At 41.6% G+C, this 17,065-nt stretch overlaps 4 protein-coding genes and 1 long non-coding RNA gene across 14 annotated transcripts; 2 read left to right on the forward strand and 3 right to left on the reverse strand.

Moving 5' to 3' along the window:
* Nucleotides 1-235: 235 nt before the first annotated feature.
* LOC133913433 (pentatricopeptide repeat-containing protein At2g22070-like) lies at nucleotides 236-2,916 on the reverse strand. Its single transcript, XM_062356585.1, has one exon. The coding sequence runs from the start codon at nucleotides 2,907-2,909 to the stop codon at nucleotides 471-473; it is 2,439 nt and encodes an 812-aa protein (XP_062212569.1). The 5' UTR covers nucleotides 2,910-2,916; the 3' UTR covers nucleotides 236-470.
* An 868-nt stretch (nucleotides 2,917-3,784) lies between these two features.
* LOC133913434 (protein AE7-like 1) lies at nucleotides 3,785-8,043 on the forward strand. Of its 2 annotated transcripts, none has more exons than XM_062356587.1 (5): nucleotides 3,785-4,118; nucleotides 4,227-4,332; nucleotides 5,509-5,608; nucleotides 7,208-7,297; nucleotides 7,806-7,853. In XM_062356587.1, the coding sequence occupies exons 1-5, from the start codon at nucleotides 4,016-4,018 to the stop codon at nucleotides 7,806-7,808; spliced, it is 402 nt and encodes a 133-aa protein (XP_062212571.1). In that variant the 5' UTR covers nucleotides 3,785-4,015; the 3' UTR covers nucleotides 7,809-7,853. The 2 variants fall into 2 exon arrangements, with proteins under 2 accessions (XP_062212571.1, XP_062212570.1); XM_062356586.1 differs by having other exon boundaries at nucleotides 3,788-4,118; nucleotides 7,252-7,297; nucleotides 7,806-8,043.
* Nucleotides 7,717-9,323, reverse strand: LOC133913435 (uncharacterized). 3 transcript variants are annotated; one of them, XR_009909029.1, is made up of 3 exons: nucleotides 9,053-9,218; nucleotides 8,427-8,601; nucleotides 7,717-7,944 (listed from the first exon to the last, which is right to left on the reverse strand). It is a non-coding gene; the product is annotated as an uncharacterized LOC133913435 (long non-coding RNA). The 3 variants fall into 3 exon arrangements; XR_009909028.1 differs by having other exon boundaries at nucleotides 7,717-8,601; nucleotides 9,053-9,323; XR_009909030.1 differs by having other exon boundaries at nucleotides 7,717-8,601; nucleotides 8,944-9,323.
* Nucleotides 9,324-10,194: 871 nt separating this feature from the next.
* Nucleotides 10,195-13,583, forward strand: LOC133913436 (uncharacterized protein At1g01500-like). The gene is made up of 3 exons (XM_062356588.1): nucleotides 10,195-10,483; nucleotides 10,984-11,753; nucleotides 13,080-13,583. The coding sequence occupies exons 2-3, from the start codon at nucleotides 11,082-11,084 to the stop codon at nucleotides 13,314-13,316; spliced, it is 909 nt and encodes a 302-aa protein (XP_062212572.1). The 5' UTR covers nucleotides 10,195-10,483; nucleotides 10,984-11,081; the 3' UTR covers nucleotides 13,317-13,583.
* A 735-nt stretch (nucleotides 13,584-14,318) lies between these two features.
* Nucleotides 14,319-17,045, reverse strand: LOC133913437 (succinate dehydrogenase [ubiquinone] flavoprotein subunit, mitochondrial-like). 7 transcript variants are annotated; one of them, XM_062356591.1, is made up of 8 exons: nucleotides 16,699-17,045; nucleotides 16,358-16,483; nucleotides 16,122-16,261; nucleotides 15,445-15,530; nucleotides 15,266-15,358; nucleotides 15,118-15,181; nucleotides 14,847-14,990; nucleotides 14,319-14,697 (listed from the first exon to the last, which is right to left on the reverse strand). In XM_062356591.1, the coding sequence occupies exons 4-8, from the start codon at nucleotides 15,499-15,501 to the stop codon at nucleotides 14,462-14,464; spliced, it is 594 nt and encodes a 197-aa protein (XP_062212575.1). In that variant the 5' UTR covers nucleotides 15,502-15,530; nucleotides 16,122-16,261; nucleotides 16,358-16,483; nucleotides 16,699-17,045; the 3' UTR covers nucleotides 14,319-14,461. The 7 variants fall into 7 exon arrangements, with proteins under 7 accessions (XP_062212575.1, XP_062212576.1, XP_062212577.1 ...); XM_062356592.1 differs by having other exon boundaries at nucleotides 16,122-16,253; nucleotides 16,358-16,503; XM_062356593.1 differs by having other exon boundaries at nucleotides 15,492-15,530; nucleotides 16,358-16,503.
* Nucleotides 17,046-17,065: the final 20 nt, after the last annotated feature.

Raw genomic sequence — 17,065 nt, forward strand, 5'->3', positions numbered from 1 at the left:
TTGGTCTCTGTAGCCGATAAATCCAAATCATCGGCACCATGAAACAGCAGAGGGCAGATCCTTCATGGAAAGCATGTTGGCATGGACGAAAAATAATGTACATTTCCTTTAAATCTTAGTGCACTAACTATTTCACCAAAAGGCTGAAACTGATGAGGAAAGACGAGCAATATTTTACATTAACGATACCATTGTTACTCTGCATTTACGAAATAATGAATGAATGAACCAGGATGCACATATACTACGTATTTTATGCACCAATGCTAAGCTTTAACATATTTCTCATATATGACAATGAAAAGATCTCACTCAAGGTTAGCATGAAAGAATACTAAACTACATTGTTATCTAACCTGAATGGTTAACAAATATCAATCATGGATTGCAGAGGCGGTTGTTTTTGCACACTGGCCACGGCTACATGAAAAAGAAAAAAAATCTCGCATTCAACTTAGGACAAAGGTGTCCTACCAATAATCTTTACACGAGCAGAACCCATCTCTGAAATGATGAAACCTCGTCGCGTCTCGTACTATGATCTCCCTGTCCACGACCTTGGAGATGAACTTGATGGCAGTGTGGCAGTCATTGCACACCCGCAGGTTCTTCATGATCCGCAGCGTCGTCTTCTCAGGTGTGCTGATGAGGCCGAACACGATGGCAAGCTTCTCGCTGTGGCGGCTCAGCATCTCCTCCTTCAGCTCGTCGTCGACGTCATGCAGAACAGAATTGAGATCGGGGACAAAGCCGGCCTTCTTGATCTCCTCCCACATTTCCGCGGCCTTCTTGTAGATTGCATCCCTCTGTGGATGCAGTACATCGTCTGCACCGAAGATGTGGGCTTTGTTGTGTATATGAGTCCAGCTGAAACCGGTCTCCTTCTTCACTGCTTTGTCCTTCCTCAGCTTCCAGATCCTTGCCGCGTCATTCCACCTCCCACAGGCAGAATAGACGTTGGCAATGGCGGAGTAGGCACCACTGTTGTCAGGATCAATTGACAGCAGCTTCTCTGCTGCGAGTTCTGCTAAGTCTGCATTTTTGTGCACCCTGCAAGCTGAAAGGAGTGATCCCCAGGCTATTGCATCTGGTTCGACAGGCATCCGTTGGATGAATTCCTGAGCTTCTGTGAGCAGGCCGGCGCGGGCAAGGAGGTCGACCATGCATGCGTAATGGCTCATTTCTGGTAGAATGCAATGCTCCTTCTGCATCTGCTCGTAGTACCTCTTTCCTTTGTCTACAAAACCAGCATGCGTGCACGCTGAAAGCACGCCAACATAAGTAACGCGATCTGGTTTCACACCAACACGAAGCATTTCTTCAAAGAGGCCAACAGCTTCTTCTCCCAAGCCATGTTGTGCTAGAGCCACAATCATCGATGTCCATGTGACTGTCTCCTTGTGCCAGCAAATGCGACCAAACACCCTCCTCGCCCATGGCAGGCTGCCGGACCTCGCATACATTGTGATGATGGCATTGCTGACGGAAACAGATTGCTCTTGCAATGATCTGATAGCCTTGCAGTGGATCTGCTTGCCATAATCAAGACATGCCAGGCTTGCGCAAACACTAAGAACAGCAGCAAGCGTATAGCTGTTTGGTTCTGGGCCACTTTTGATCATTGACCTGAAGAGATCAATGGCTTCATCATTTTGACCATTCTGCTCATAGCCGACAATCGTTGCAGTCCAGGCAACAACATCCCTGTTATTCATAACATCGAAGATTTCCCTTGCCCGCTTCATGTCCCCGAGCTTGACATAGCCTTCCAGGAGAGCAGTGAAGGAGATCACATTTAGATCGGCAACCACTGCCTGGTCCATGATCCTCTGGGCATTCTCAACACTGCCAGACTTTGCATACATTGAGATGAGAGCATTTATGACCTGACCGCTGTAGGGGATTCCAGTTCTCAAGATGTAGGAGTGCATCTGCTTCCCCATCTCCAGCATGCGGAGGTTAGCGCAAGCCGATAGGACACTGGTGATTGTGAATTCATCGGGCTCCAGTGAAGAATCGCTCAGCATTCGCGAGAAGAACTTCAATGCCATGGCATCAAGCCCATTCTGGTTGTAGCCGGCAATGATGGCGTTCCATGAAACGATGCTACGTTCTGGCATGTTCTCAAACATCGATACAGCATAGTCCATCCTCCCCTGGCGCGCGTACAGCGACACCATGGCATTCCAGCTTGACCCGCTCCGCACCCACATCCTTTCGAACACAGCTCTCGCTGTCTCAGCATCTCCACACTTGCCATACATGTTGAGCACCGAATTGGCGACGGACACGAATCCACTCAGCCCGAGCTTGACGGCGAAGGAGTGAACCTTCCTCCCAACCCCGCCGGTCAATGTGGTGGCGCACGACGAGAGCACGTTCGTGAGCGTGAACTGCGTCGGCGCCAGCCCTTCGCCGACCATGTCCAAGAACGTCCTGACGGCCTCCCCGTAGCGGCCAGCGCGGTTGAGCCCGACGACCATGACGGTCCAGGAGACGGCGTCCCGCTCGGGCATTTCGGCGAACACGGCCCGGGCGTCGGCGAGGCGGCCGGACTTGGCGTACATCGACATGAGCGAGTTCCAGGTGAACACGTTCCGCCGCGCCACGGGGATCTCGTCGAACAGTCGGCGCGCGTCCCGGAAGGATCCACCCCCGGCGCCACCGCCGGCGTAGTAGGAGAGGAGGTTGTTGCAGAGGTAGGCGCTGAGTAGGAGGCCGGCCTTGACGGCGTGCGCGTGGACGGCGCGTCCGGACGAAGGGTTCGCGGCGGTCTGGTAGAGCTGCAGGAGCCGCGCGCAGTGGTCGCTGGCAGCGGCCGCTGCCATCGCCGGCCGCCCCTCCAAGGCGACATTTTGCATGTCGTCGAAGAGGCAGCCACTTCGGTGTGGACCAGGCGAAAAGCCCATGGGTCACATGATCTAGACCGTCCGAGTAGTCACGATTTTTTTATTTTTTTATTTCGAAAATAAAATTTTCAAAAATAGAGTCCGTTTAAAAAATTGCAGAACTAGACTATTCGCATAAGGAAAGGGTGACAGACACATGCCGCTCTATCAACAGATAAAAGATTTAAAAATAAAAAGACTATATTTTATTGCTCTTAAAATTCAAAATAGTATTGAAATAGTCATAAAAAATTCTAAAATATATATATAGCATAGAGATGCTATAATCTAGTTCTTAAAAAAAATCAACTCAAATAACTACTTGTAAAATAATTTTTTTCTCATTATACAAATCATAGTTTTGTCTGAATTTTTTTCTAGATCATAACATATTCTACACCACCAAGTTTTTTTAGAATTTTTTTTACTATTTTGATAGAATTTTGAATTTTGAGATCAATGAAACACAACATTTTTATTTTTAAACCTGTCGCCTGCCCTTTTCTCCTTTCTAACAGACGACAGTGGTCTAGTTTTGCAATTTTTTTAAAAAACATCTATTTTAATTTTTTTAATTTTTGAAATATAAAAAAGGTCAAGTAGTCACGTGGGATGCCCACAGGCCGAATGATCAATACGGTCCGGCCCACTTGACACTTTCCCGTAGCTCAGGGGAGCACACCAATGATTGATTATTTGCCATCATTAAAAATGGGTTTTGATTATATGCCATCTTAACTTGTAGTTATAGACTTAGACGATTCCATATATCACTGACTTGAGTGGTATTATAATTAAATAGGCTCAAATTTTGAATGGTAAATCATCAAAATTTTCATAATTTAAAAACCCGAGCCATCGTCTTCTTCTCTTCTCTTCCATTCCCCTCTCCCAAATCAATTCGCAATTTCGCACCATCCTATGGAAAAAGGGGGGAAAACAATTCGCACCGCCGCGCCCAATGATTAAAGACCCGACAAAAAAAAAATCTTTTTTCCCCTCATCGTCTTCTTCTCTTCTCTTCCACTCTCCTCTCCCAAATCAATTCGCAGTTTCGCACCATCCTCTGAAAAAAAGGGGGGAACAACAATTCGCACCGCCGCGTCCAAGAAAAAGTTGGGCGGAAGATGACATTGGGCATGATCAACGCGAACCCGGTGGTGCACGAGCGGCCGGAGCGCGCCGCTCACCACCACGCCGCCCATGCGCTCGATGCGCTCGACGTCTTCGGTACGGCACTCCCGAGAACCCCTTCGATCGTTTCCTTCACTTCCTTGTTGCGTAGCCAGCGAGCTTCGAGGGTGGGGCTGATGCGCGTGCGGTGGTGTCGTGTGCCAGATACGGTGCGGGACATCAAGGACCCGGAGCACCCGTACTCGCTGGAGCAGCTCAGCGTGCTCTCGCAGGAATCCGTCTCCGTCGACGAGAAGCTCGGGCGCATCCAGTACGTAATTACGCATACTGTATACTGTGTGCATATCCTCGCAGGGTCAGGATAGCTCAGTTGGTAGAGCAGAGGACTGAAAATCCTCGTGTCACCAATTCAAATCTGGGCACTCCATTGTTGCCCTTGTACTGTCCTAAAAAAATGTTGCTGCGGAACGAGCTGTCGAATCTTGTGACTAGGGTATTGCATTAGGTGGCGTTTGGATAGCTGGTGCGTTTGGGTTAAGGAAATCAGATTAGATATGATGGGGTAGGGTTGGGTTAGGGTTATGAAGTTTTAATCCAGTTCCTTGTTTGGCGCCATTGCTTTGGGATGAAGCTAGTGAAAGAAGGCAAGAGCAATTTCAACCAAAAGGAAGCTTCCTGATCATAACCCACCCTCCCCACTGGGTTTGGATCGGTGGGAAATGAACCTCTCTTTCCCCAATCCCAAACCCACCTCTTTTCCCATTCCCGCCAACCAAACATGGCAAAAGATATCCTTCCCTCCCTATTTTCGTTTCCCACCTGCCATTTCCAAGAATCCAAACGCCACCATAGGGGTTGGGGATAGGGAGGTCGTGCTTAATGTCTGTGTTCCTGTAGCGATTAAGACATCTTCTTGATGTCCTGTCTTAAGAACCCGACTCAAAAGAAAGAAAAAAGAAAAGCGGACTGTGTTGTTATGCCTCTGAGATTTCTTTGAAGTCTCAGAGTCCTTGTGGGTCTGTGGTTGAATTGTAGAACACGTGCACGATCCAGCTTTCTGGATCTGGAATTCCTTTCTTGAAAAGAGAAATAAGGGAACAAGCAGCCAAATGTAGGGTTTCTCTACTGTCTCCTGATTGAGATTGGAGTAGGATCGTTCGAATAGGGTATGCGGGAATTGCCTATACTTGCTAGTGGGTCTGCGAGAAGGTGTAGTCCTGAGCCGCCTCGCTGTTTTTTTAAAACATTTTTGCACCTTCTGAGTTTGGTTCCACCTTAGAGTATGCACGTGCTTTAGCCAGTTGCCCTGACCTTGCTGATCATATCCATTCATAATACGCGGTCTCTGGGTGTGAGGATGGATTTGCTTATTTGGGAGCATCGTCAGTTAACTTCATCCTGGCCTTGAAGAAAAACTGAACTGCCTGATTGTAGAAATAATAGCTTTGCTTTTTCAAGATTGCTTAAATCTTGCAATTTCTTTTAGGATAACCTTCACTCCAACTGTTCAGCACTGTAGTATGGCCACAGTCATTGGTCTGTGTCTCCGACTTAAGTTGATGCAGAACTTCCCTCCGCATTTCAAGGTGCTTAATATGTTTCTACACTTCTGGAATCCTTATTATGGTGACAAGCTGAGATGCTTTATACTTAATGTTATGCTTATCCAACACTTTAGACCTAAGCTTATGCTATGCGATTGCTTCAATTTCTTCTGTCATTATGTGTTATGAAATATGAGACACACGGAATTGCAAGATTCATTGATCAAGAACCTACAACATGTGCATATGACCATATGTGCAATTGTGCATATTTGAAATTCCATGAAGGCATGAACACGATTATACCAAGAGAACCAAACAAGCCAAACCTTGCAAGGCTGCAATATAACATTCATGATCTTAGAAGCTCATATGCGGATGCATTTTGGAATATTTTCATTAACCTATCTACCATCAGGACACCGTAATTCTGTACTTTTGAACCTCAAAATTTAAGGGTAATTGTCATTGTTAACAATGGAGACAATTTATTTTGACCTGGCATAGGATGGTGATTGGCAAGATTGGTGCAATACGATATTTAAATGATCTGGTTTAGATAACTGGCGGCAGTGTGCTTGTCCTCTCAACTCAGCTGGACTCGTTCCATCCAAGAAGGAGGCTCGGAGTAGCTGTATTACATGGAAATTTAGGGTCTGAGGACTGGGGTGGAGGCAAATTCGCCCTCCAGGCGAACCTGGAGGCTCTGAACAGCCGGCGGAATGGGGATTTTGTTTATTTCTTTCTTGCTTAATCTCCAAAGGACGTGACCTTCTCTTTATATCAAGAAGCCCCTAAGATATACGTGCTAACAAATAATAAACTAACAAATTTTATCCCTTTGCGAATGCAATAAAAAAAGGACTGATCCTGGAAGCTTATCTTACGTCTAACTTAAGATCCAAGAACCTAATCAAATCTAAAGATAGATAGATCCTACAGTAGCGTGCTGCTACAGTGACGTCGGGTAAGCGCCCATAAAATTACACCTTATATTGGCTTTGCCTATCCCATGAAACTCCATTGGCTGATCGGCTTTCGGTACAGTGGCCTTCATGGATTTATATTTCTTATCTATTTGACAAGTCATTTCGTTGGTTCCTTCACTTGTCTTAAATGCATATGACTATGTTGCAACTGAGCCTCAAGTTGTTCTTTTTTATTTGAGTAAATTTCAAAAACCTACAACTATTTTGACACATGTTGCAAAAAACTATAACTTTCTTACCATGAGTCCACCTGTCATCCTCTGGTAATAGGTGGGCTCATAGTTAATCCTTCTATTACATGCCATAGAAGATGACAGGTGAGCCCACAGTGAGAAAGTTGTAGTTTTTTGCAACACGTACCAAAATAGTTGTAGGTTTTTGAAATGAGCATCAGAAGTTATAGTTTTTTGCAACATATGTCAAAATAGTTGTAGGTTTTTAAAATTTACTCATTTTATTTTATCAGATTCTCAATTGATCTTCTATATCGGACATACTAGATAACTCTACTACAAACTTATCTTACAAAATATGGCAGACTCCACCTTATAATCTTCATGACACTGGTTTCCTCGAATGTGTTCTATCACCATTAATTCAACATAACACCCCAGTACCACGCATAATTGTTCTGATTTTATGTTGGTTTCAGCTATCAAGTTTTTCTGTAATCCTACCGTTTGGATTACTTTGCAGGTTGACATTAAAGTTGCTCCAGGATCTCTTGCTAATGAAGAATCAGGTGAGTATGAATAGAATATTATGTGCCTATTCATATAAATATAGATTTCGTCCATAAGTCTGGCTCATGCATCAAATGTGATGGCCACTCTTTGTTCCTATTCTTGAATGTCAAACTGAGCATTATTTGGTAAACATATAGATGCTATGTTGCAGCCTATCAACAAAGATGCCATTCTGTTCAGATTAACATGTAATTCTTTTATTAAAGTTTCTTCTTTCAATCATTTTTGTTTCCATCGACTGCCCCATATTTTTTTCTCATACTAGCTTATCAAAGTATCAAACTGATTTGTGTGAAATCATAGCATTTGTTTTCATTTTTTTTCTTTGTTTCCTACACCAGAATATATTGCTGAATAATTTCAAAACACATCACATTCTGCCATAGTAGGCCAACCTTACCAGACACTTTGTCAATCAGCAGAATATCAATAGCATAAAATAGAATTGCAGCTGGGATACTTTAGTATTTGTGATATTAACATGTGATGGGTTTCAAATGACAGTAAACAAACAACTGAATGACAAGGAGAGAGTTGCAGCAGCCTTGGAGAACCCCAACCTGCGCCAGTTGGTTGATGAGTGCCTATGCTCCAATGATCATTGATCCATTTTCACATTAACTTGTCCATGCTGCCTCACAACCTGCATGTTGTACAGTAATAATCATGCATGTTGTGCTTTGCCCTGTATGATGACATTATGTTGTATCAGGTCGTGTATAATCAACTACCCTGAGCCATTCGTTTTGCCTTTTAAGGTGTATGAAATCCAACCCATAATATCACCATAGTTCGTGTGTGCCTTCTTATGTAATATCGTTATCTGAAACGAGGGACGGTAGTACGTTGTGCAATCCTGATCTACTGGATCTCTGTTGATCATAAGCCAAATCTGTACACGTCATGTTCAGTTCTAATTACTGGAATTCTGTTGATGACACAGGAAGTGAAATCTGTTCTTTGTAATATGGCGTCATGTTGAACTTTTGATCAACGGCTCCATTATTTGCTATCATTTTTTAAATAACTCACAAGAAGAGGAACCGTGTGGTGCTCTCTGCAGCCTCCATAGTAATGTTACTATAAGAAATTTTGTGTTGTTATGTTTGGATTGGCCATGCATACCTGTGTCCCAATATGTTGCCTGTGTCCTGATTCAAAACATTACGGGAATTCATCCATCTGGAACTTGCTGGCATGGACCAATCACCAATGCGATAACTTGTCGGTCGTCTCTTCCTCTTCAGATGGAAATTTTGCATCAAATACTCTGTTTTTATTTATTTTTCTTCTCTGTTGTCTGGTAGAAATGAAGAAAAAAAACTCATGTTAATTATGGCAAATAATTGAGGGTTAGAGTAGCCATCATATGCACCTTCTCCTAACAGATACATAAATGGCATATCTTTCTTTTTAGGAGAAATCTGATCATGGAGAGTACAATTAAGCATGCAATGAAAATGATGTCACAAAGCATAGGTGGTAGTGGGTACATTGGCTAGAATCATTCCATCATTTTTATCTGCACATGATTCGCATCTAAGATCATCATGTCTCTAAGGGGATAAAAAGGAGAATAATCGGTGTGTTTTCATTCATACCGGAGAAGAAATTGGATAGTTTTGAGAGAAGACTTCTTCACCTTTTGTTCACCAATGACTAAGAAATCGAGAAGAATCTCCATTCAAACCTTTTTGGCAAACTAAAAGCAAAAACATCTCCAAAATTTATCAAAAATAAGCATTTCGTACCACTCCATCGCTGCTGGCGTGGCAAATGAATCCTATCGGGCAACCTTGTAGACGCGAGCTTTCGAAGAGGAAAAAAATCTCAAATAAACTCCTGCCTCAATTAATTAAAATCTAGGCCGGATGGCGAACGAGATATTTTCGAGGCTTGAGACGACGAATGGAGCCGTGAATTGGTAGTGGCCACATCCCCACTCCACGTGTCCTAGGCATGGATGTCGGCAAAAAATCTCGTCCGTTGGATCCAGGATACGGATGGCGAAAGCTGTAGATCTTCTGTAGTTGTTAAGCTACCATGCATGACCGCCTAATCAATCTGAACTGAGAAAATATCTTCTCTTTACTGTATATAACACAAGTGACTTTTCATGTCGTATCTTCCCTTTTTTCCTTATATCTAATAATAAATCTTAAACATTAAATAATTTATTATTTTTATCACTCATCCTTCAACCTTCGTATCTGATTATCAGCTACAGATATATGACCTATTTTATTAATAAAAATAAATAAAGAATTTATAAGAGAAATTAGCGGATAAACTTTTTATCCTATTTAAAATCAAACTACGATATCGTAGGACTTATTTGCTGGGGCTGAAACTTTTTCAAAAACTGTTTTTAAAAGTTATTGTTTAAAATTTGCTTTTGAACTGGTTTTTAATGTAGATGAATTGTATAATATATGTAATATCTCTCATAATATTATCCTTCGCAAGCTATAAAATCTTTTCTAGATTTGTTTCTGGCTTCTATAATAATAACAATTTTTGCCTCTTAAAAACTATTTTAAGAATCAAACTGTTTAGTTTAGCTTTCTACTTTTGATTAGCAAAAACTAGCAGAAGCTGAACCAACAGGGCCTTATTCATTAACTGTGCTTTGTAACGTGTCAACATCTTTATATCTGAGTTTACACTTAATATTATCATGCCTATTATTTATATTTTTTTTTAATGTATAGACACTTAGCTGGTATATGTGAGCTCAAGTTTTGTGCAGACGCTATTCACCCCCGTTCTGTATCTGGCTACTATTTTTTGGATAGAAAAACATTTACAGGTTTTTTAGACGAATAAAATTTTTTATAGGGTTTAATTATCATACAGAATAAAGAGATGAAACTTTTAACGGAAATAAAGTGACCGAAAAAATTAATAATTTTGATTAAATCTGTTCCCATCACCGATTGCTCCTGACCTTGTTCTTCCCCTCCTCCGCGGCTCCGCGTGCGCCTGCTTCATCCCGGCTTCTGCCATCGTCGAACGAGCCAGCCCTTTCCGCCTGACCGCGCCGCCATCTCCAGGCCTCCTGCCATCGGAGCACGTAGCCTCGAATTCTTCTCTCGCAGCCGTTGCCTGCCTCCTCCTCCTCGCCCCGCTACTTGCACTGGATGTGCCGATCCGTCCGGGCTTGGATTGATTTCTTCGTTGCGGTAAGGAACCCCTAGCTTGCTTGGATGGGTTGTTTTCTAAATTTTTTTTGGAGGTTCAAGTGAATCCCCATGCCCCACGTCAAGTTCGCCCCTTTTGGGATTCGATTTGATGTTTGTTTCGACTGCCACGAAATTCTTTATTGTGCTCCTTGCTGAAAGAAATGATTTTTTTCTTTGTCTGGTTTATATGTGCGTGCTAGCGACCAGTCTTCTGATGATTTGATTGGAGCAGTCAGTTTGATGATTCTTGTGTTCTGTTTACTCGTAGTTATTAGTATTGAAGTTCCAATTGTTATATATATGAAATATTGGAATTGACTGTTGTATTTGTGATCAATTGGGCTTTCGGAAGAAATCCACCGCAAATTAGCATGTGGGATGGCTGGGTAGATAAATTTGTGACCAAGATAGCATGCTTTGAGATTCTGTCGCGAGAATCCACAAAACACTCTTTTGTTGATATCCCTTGTACTAAACGTTCTGTACTGATCCATTTTCAGATTGTGGAATTTGAACTTTCCTAGAGGCTGCAATAAGAGTCTGCATATTGACATCCGTTTCAATGCGATAAGGATTTGTGTTGATTTGGTACCAAAAGATGGGTGATGGGGTGGCTTTTGAGGCTGCCAGGAAGATCATCATGCACCCGCTTTATGCGCCTAAGTCTTCACCTTGGCTTGACTTGAAGGTGTTTTATGTTAGGGTGAGCAACTGCGTGGTGGATGAGTCTGCACCAGGGCATCTCACGCTGAACCATATCCCATTGTCACCAGATACGGTTATTGAGGTGAATGGCCAGCGGAGCAGCATGCATACTGAATTCATCTCTTCGTCCCTCAGAAGGGACAGGGTCGACAAAAAGACCGAAGAAGCTACATTTATCAGCACAGATAATATAAGGGTGACAGGGAGTGTGAGGTTCCAGGTGTTTGATAAGAACAATCTATTGCTCACAGGAGACCTAGATTTATGCAATGCCAATGGAGTACTTGGGGAATCGAAGAACAGCAACAAGAAATGGAATATGAAGTGTCAATCAACATCATGTAATGGCTTCTTGAAGGGAAAGCTGTCCACAGGCTCAGAATATGTACATCCTGTGATTGAGGTTTATGTTGCTGGCACTTTCTCTGGCACACCTATTATATTAACAAAGACAATCCAGCTTATATCACGGAGGAAGTCTGAAATGAAACTAAAGCTCGATTCCATCCCTGAGAATGAAGCAACTGAACAACAGAAAGAAGATTCAGCCAAAGACTCTTTGAAGGTACTAACCAGATGTATAGTGACCATCCTCAATTGTTTTTATCCAACTACAGTTATGAGACAACTGTGGAATGTTCATAAGAAGCAGCAACGAAATGTAACTAGTTTGGTGTTAATTTCTTGCTGGTCTAGGCAATTTGACCATGCTCAACCTACGTGCAGACAAAAAGAATCATTCCTGCAAATACGAACAATGAAATTTCAATTTAAAAAGCATAGAATTCCTATTTTTCCTATGTATATTTGTGTTGTTAAGATGCTATTATTTAAATCTAATGACATATCAACGTATTTGCATCATTTTTCATGTTGATGCCCACACAACCCAGTTTATACATAGCTTTCATATGAAAACTATTTCAAACTTATTCTCATTTATAGAAGCTGAAAGAAAGTTTACCTGATATTGGTGTCATAGTTGATTGGTGGTAGCGTGCATTTGCTCCTAGAAAGTAAATCTGAATGTTGTTGCTGTCTTGCTGCATGGTTACCATTTTACAAGGATTACTAGGAGATAGTAATAAACCTGATTACAGGCATTACATAAGTTCAATACCTATCTCGCATTGAGAGCTCTTGTTGAGGAGCCCATATGGACAAGTAGGTCTTTCCATCAATTTTTCATCGGGCAGATTCATATACATCTTATTCCTGGTGTAAATACCCATCTGATAAAATGGACTGTAGAAGCGGCCGAATATTCCAATGTGCACATGTCCCTGGCACACTCATAGATATGTATGCTTGTTAAGAATAGGAGCTTAGGTAGCTGATTTGTGTTGTAACATAAGACACGGTGTATTGGTGTCCTATCTCCAATGAGAACACCCAATGCTCAATGTTGGACAACTTATCAGTTTGGATCATTAACAATGGAATCTCATCTGCATGTTTGCAGAGATGCTACCGTTGTCTACTGCAGCTCGACTAGTGAGTTTCACTGTAATTGCATAGGGATAGAAGGTGTGAAGGAAGATCGTTAGCTCTTCTGAGAAGTTGTTTCATTACTAGAATCACCAGCTTAACTGCTATGTTTATGATGGGAACTTGATTGCTCAATAGAAATTCTCCACTGAATATGGATATAACACTCAGGACACTAATCTCCAGTGAAGATTGTTACCACTTCTGTGCAGCATGAAGAAAACATTCAGTATATCATGGATATAGCACAGTACCTTAATTTATGCTTTCCTTATTTCTAGGCCAGTTCATGTGACGAATTCTTCAAACCGATTGATCTTATATATCCTATGCATAGCATGAGGATCAGATTTATGGCACAGATAAGTGATAGTATCCTTTTCTTTCCTGTTACTCTTTTCAGGTATCAAAATTCCAGGATTCCAAAGCTGAGACGGATGTGGATGTTGACTACAACAGTTTGTACTCAAGGCAGGACATTCTAGAGGGTGAGGATGGTGAGCTTTCATGGTTTAATGCCGGTGTCCGTGTTGGAGTTGGCATCGGCCTTGGCGTTTGTGTAGGTATTGGATTGGGTGTCGGCCTTCTGGTCCGTACATACCAAAGCACCAGCAGGAACTTCAGGCGGCGACTGCCCTGATGGCCAAATGACCCCCTGAATGTAGATGTGTATTTACCTTGCTCTTGTAGGAAGCTAACTGTCCACCTTCCCTGTCCATGCTAGTCATAGATGAGTGCGGCTTTTTGTTCTTCCCTTTATGCAGTCACTCTTGTATCTGATGCTTTCTTGATTGCAATGCCAATCATTTTTGCCCCCTGCAATGTAAATACGAGTCGAGTCAAAATAAGAGTGGAGTCATTTGCTGTTACTGTGAGCATCAAATGGTTCTCTCTGGATTCTGGTGTCCGGAATTAAATGTGTTGATGAACTTAAGTGACCGACAGTTGTTGTGTGGTGTGATGGAGATGTTACACCTAAAAAATGTTGGAAGTCACATGTCATAAGTGAAATTTTCACTAGTCCTTGAGTACACATGATTTATCATTCATTTATATTGAGATTCGTGCTGAAGTAGATAAAAAAATCATGAAGTAGGTGGGAAGAATTAACGGATGAATGAATATTAAGTGGGATAAATGAACGACTGAAATAAGCTATGTGTACACAAGTCTATAAAGACTTGCATTTCCGGTGTCATTTTGTACATAGAACTCGATTAGGTGACCCAGTTATTTGTGTCATGTTTTTTTTAGCTTTTCCAGATTTTGCGCAATGCATCTCTTGTGGATGCACCTGTAGTGTGATCACCTGTTAGGTTTGTCTTCAGAATAGATCTTGTGTTATTTTTTTTCCTAGATCTTTTTATATGCAAGTTAGTCCTGCTTATAGACCTGGAGTTCATAACTCAATTCTTTTTTGTTGTTTTGTAACAATAATATATACCAGTGGTAATCCAGAGCCGTGCATGAAGAATTTGGAGAATATTATTTTTAAGTGATCCTTGTAGGCCCTTGGTAGTTGGTACTGAAACTGGTATAACTGCATTTGATCATGCTGCTAGACAAACCCCCCTCCCCCCCCCCCCAAAAAAAAAACAAGCCTTTTGCAGTACTGGGAATGCTTGCTAAGTACAAGTTGGTCTGCATTTAACGTATCTTCTCTTGGTAACTTTTTGGAAAAATATTAAATTCATTCAAGAAAAAAAAAACAAATGTCATGACCTACACTTGCCACCACAATGTCACAGTAAGGTGCTTTACGTTTTCTACAAATCCACACCATGGTCAAAAGAGATCGTCACCTAAACAAAAGCTACAACCGATCCTAGAGAGAATCCAAATGCAAATTCCATGTCTCTGTTTCTGCTTTGCTTGTGAAGGGGTGAACTGCGGATGCAAGTGCAGCCAGGTCATGTCATGGATGTGTGACTCTTCCAAGTCAATCCTCCCACTCGACCCAACCGAAAGCTTCTGGTGCAAGAGATTGACATGGCTGCTGCTCTCCCCAAATGAAAGTGCTACTGTACTGTCAAATAGAAATTCAAATTTGTAACGACCCTAGGTTATATGATGAAAAAGTGAACTCCTTTGTAATACTCCATTTACATGAAATGATAAGAATGTTCATGGTCTTGTTTATATAGCATAAAATGAGAACACACACACACACCTACGCCACGGCCCTCCCTAATTTCCATCGTCACCGATCTTGAAACAACATCACGAGATGCAAGATCTCTAGCAGTTGGAGCATATCGTTCCATAAACCTCTCACCTTCACTGTTCCTAAGAATACCACCTTCACCCCTGGAACCTGAGAAACAAATGATGGGATAGGAATTTCAGGATCCAACTGAAGACATAAATCATGCACAAACAAGAGTTTGTAAGCACGTAATTTATGTGTCCAAAAGAAAACCCAAGTTGCAGTATAGCAAAACCTTCTGTTATCAGGCATCCCACACCGTAAATGCCCGTAGGATGGAACTGCACAAACTCAAGATCCTGCAGTCCAAGTCAACAGACATGTTAGTCAGAGTATACTGTAAGTAATTAAAAAAAAAATCAGATTTAGGCCAGAAGACTAACCTGAAGGGGTAATCCAGCACGTGCAACCATAGCATTACCATCGCCAGTACATGTGTGGGCTGAAGTAGCTGAGAAGTAGGCTCTACCATAACCCTGTTTAGATAAAAACAAAGACATGGCTATAAATATTTAGTAAATCGAAAACAAACAATCAGTACTTAACAAAAAGACGTTATTACTCCTGTGGCTAGAATTGTATTTGTAGAACGGAAACGATGAAGAGTACCATCCTCCATGTTTACTGTAATTACCCCTTGGCAGGTGCCTGAAAAATGAGTCTGCATTAATTAACAGAGCTGTAACCATGCAGTGAACGAAGCAATGACTACCACAAGAAGCAGCAAACCCACAAAAGAAAACCAATGAGATGATAATCCCAACCGTAGATATTAAAAAGGGATCGTTAACCAATTGTTTCCAACAACATAAAGCTACAAGTTATAGTAAGTTAAAACCAATCAAAGAAACCAGCTTAGAAGTTAGAGCCACTTGAAGATTAATTAATTAACAATGTGAAAGCTGTAGAACTGAACAACCACAAAAAATTAAACAAAAAAGGGAAGAAATGATTAAATGATGAATTCGGCTGCACGTTTAGCAGAAAGCAAAACTATTATGGCACTAATGGCAGCTTTGAAAACAGAAAAAAAAAACATCAGTACCAGGTTTCCTGTATAAAGCCAATGTCAGGTTGCCACCACATGAACATAAGGCAAATATAGTTGTAAAAAGGAGAGCAATGCATCGCATTTCAAAACCCTTCTTTCTGTTTAGCCACACATCTTGGGTCTTCCATGGTACCAGAACACAACAAACCAAAAAACATAGCAATAAAAAAGATATTAGAATTATATACCCTCATTGTCATGATAAGGTCCAACGCAAAATATTCAACAAAAAATTGAATGTTGTGCTTCATTGCTTGGCCATAAAGTGTGTGTAGCATAGCATGCCCTGTTCTATCAGCTGCACATGCGCATCGATAGGCCTGCCCACCTGAAGATTACATATAGAAAAAAAAGGAACAAGAATAAGAAAGGCGTGGCAACTGCATACTTCAGGTCTCAAGCTAATAATGAAAAAAAAAAAAACCTTTTCCGAAACCAAGCTTTGGCCACCAAAAGCGCGTTGATATATTTTTCCATCTTCAGTTCTGGAAAACGGTAAGCCGTAGTTCTCAAGCTCTATAACAGCTTTCGGTGCCTCTCTGCACATATACTGAATAGAATCTTGGTCACCTAGATGAAGAATAATAATATGCCAAAGGGGTCAAAGAAAAGAGCATACCAAAGTGGATAATACATTTAGATATGACATGAGAAAATGATGTGTGCTTCCAAAATCAAATGAAAGTAATCTACACAGATCCAAGTTCTTAAAACATCATAATGACTCATGAGTGCCTTGAAAAATGTCTTTCTATAGCAACTTACCCAGCCAGTCACTTCCTTTGACTGTATCATACATATGCCATCTCCAGTCATCTTCAGACATGTTGCCAAAATCAGCATTTATACCTCCCCGCAACCGTCTGTGTTAATAGTGCACAACTAAAACTCATAGAACATTCTCCAGCAATACACGACCCCCAAAAAACACGCATCATCATTAACCAGCGTAGATCAAAGTCCAGGATTTTAGCCATCTAGGAAAGGCTGTGAGCCTTATGCATCTCCTACAGGACTACTAAATTTTCTTTACATGCACAATGAGTTTTACATTTTGATCATCTGAAAAGAGAACCATGGAGGCAAACTAGGCAAAGACCATGACAACAATTGGAATATGTTTAACTATCTT

This window comes from Phragmites australis, chromosome 3 (assembly GCF_958298935.1).
Source record: "Phragmites australis chromosome 3, lpPhrAust1.1, whole genome shotgun sequence".
Taxonomy (NCBI): Eukaryota; Viridiplantae; Streptophyta; class Magnoliopsida; order Poales; family Poaceae; genus Phragmites; species Phragmites australis.

What these genes read in the sequence shown, in the direction of transcription:
- LOC133913433 (XM_062356585.1), bottom strand. Translation starts at nt 2,909, where the DNA reads ATGGGCTTTTCGCCTGGTCCACACCGAAGTGGCTGCCTCTTCGACGAC.
- LOC133913434 (XM_062356586.1), top strand. Translation starts at nt 4,016, where the DNA reads ATGACATTGGGCATGATCAACGCGAACCCGGTGGTGCACGAGCGGCCG. An exon ending in CGATGCGCTCGACGTCTTCG is followed by an intron (nt 4,119 to 4,226) that starts GTACGGCACTCC and finishes GTCGTGTGCCAG; the next exon opens with ATACGGTGCGGGACATCAAG. An exon ending in GAGAAGCTCGGGCGCATCCA is followed by an intron (nt 4,333 to 5,508) that starts GTACGTAATTAC and finishes AATTTCTTTTAG; the next exon opens with GATAACCTTCACTCCAACTG.
- LOC133913436 (XM_062356588.1), top strand. Translation starts at nt 11,082, where the DNA reads ATGGGTGATGGGGTGGCTTTTGAGGCTGCCAGGAAGATCATCATGCAC. An exon ending in CAGCCAAAGACTCTTTGAAG is followed by an intron (nt 11,754 to 13,079) that starts GTACTAACCAGA and finishes TACTCTTTTCAG; the next exon opens with GTATCAAAATTCCAGGATTC.
- LOC133913437 (XM_062356589.1), bottom strand. Translation starts at nt 15,549, where the DNA reads ATGCAGACTCATTTTTCAGGCACCTGCCAAGGGGTAATTACAGTAAAC. An exon ending in GTGCTGGATTACCCCTTCAG is followed by an intron (nt 15,182 to 15,265) that starts GTTAGTCTTCTG and finishes CTTGGACTGCAG; the next exon opens with GATCTTGAGTTTGTGCAGTT. An exon ending in TAGGGAGGGCCGTGGCGTAG is followed by an intron (nt 14,698 to 14,846) that starts GTGTGTGTGTGT and finishes TTGACAGTACAG; the next exon opens with TAGCACTTTCATTTGGGGAG.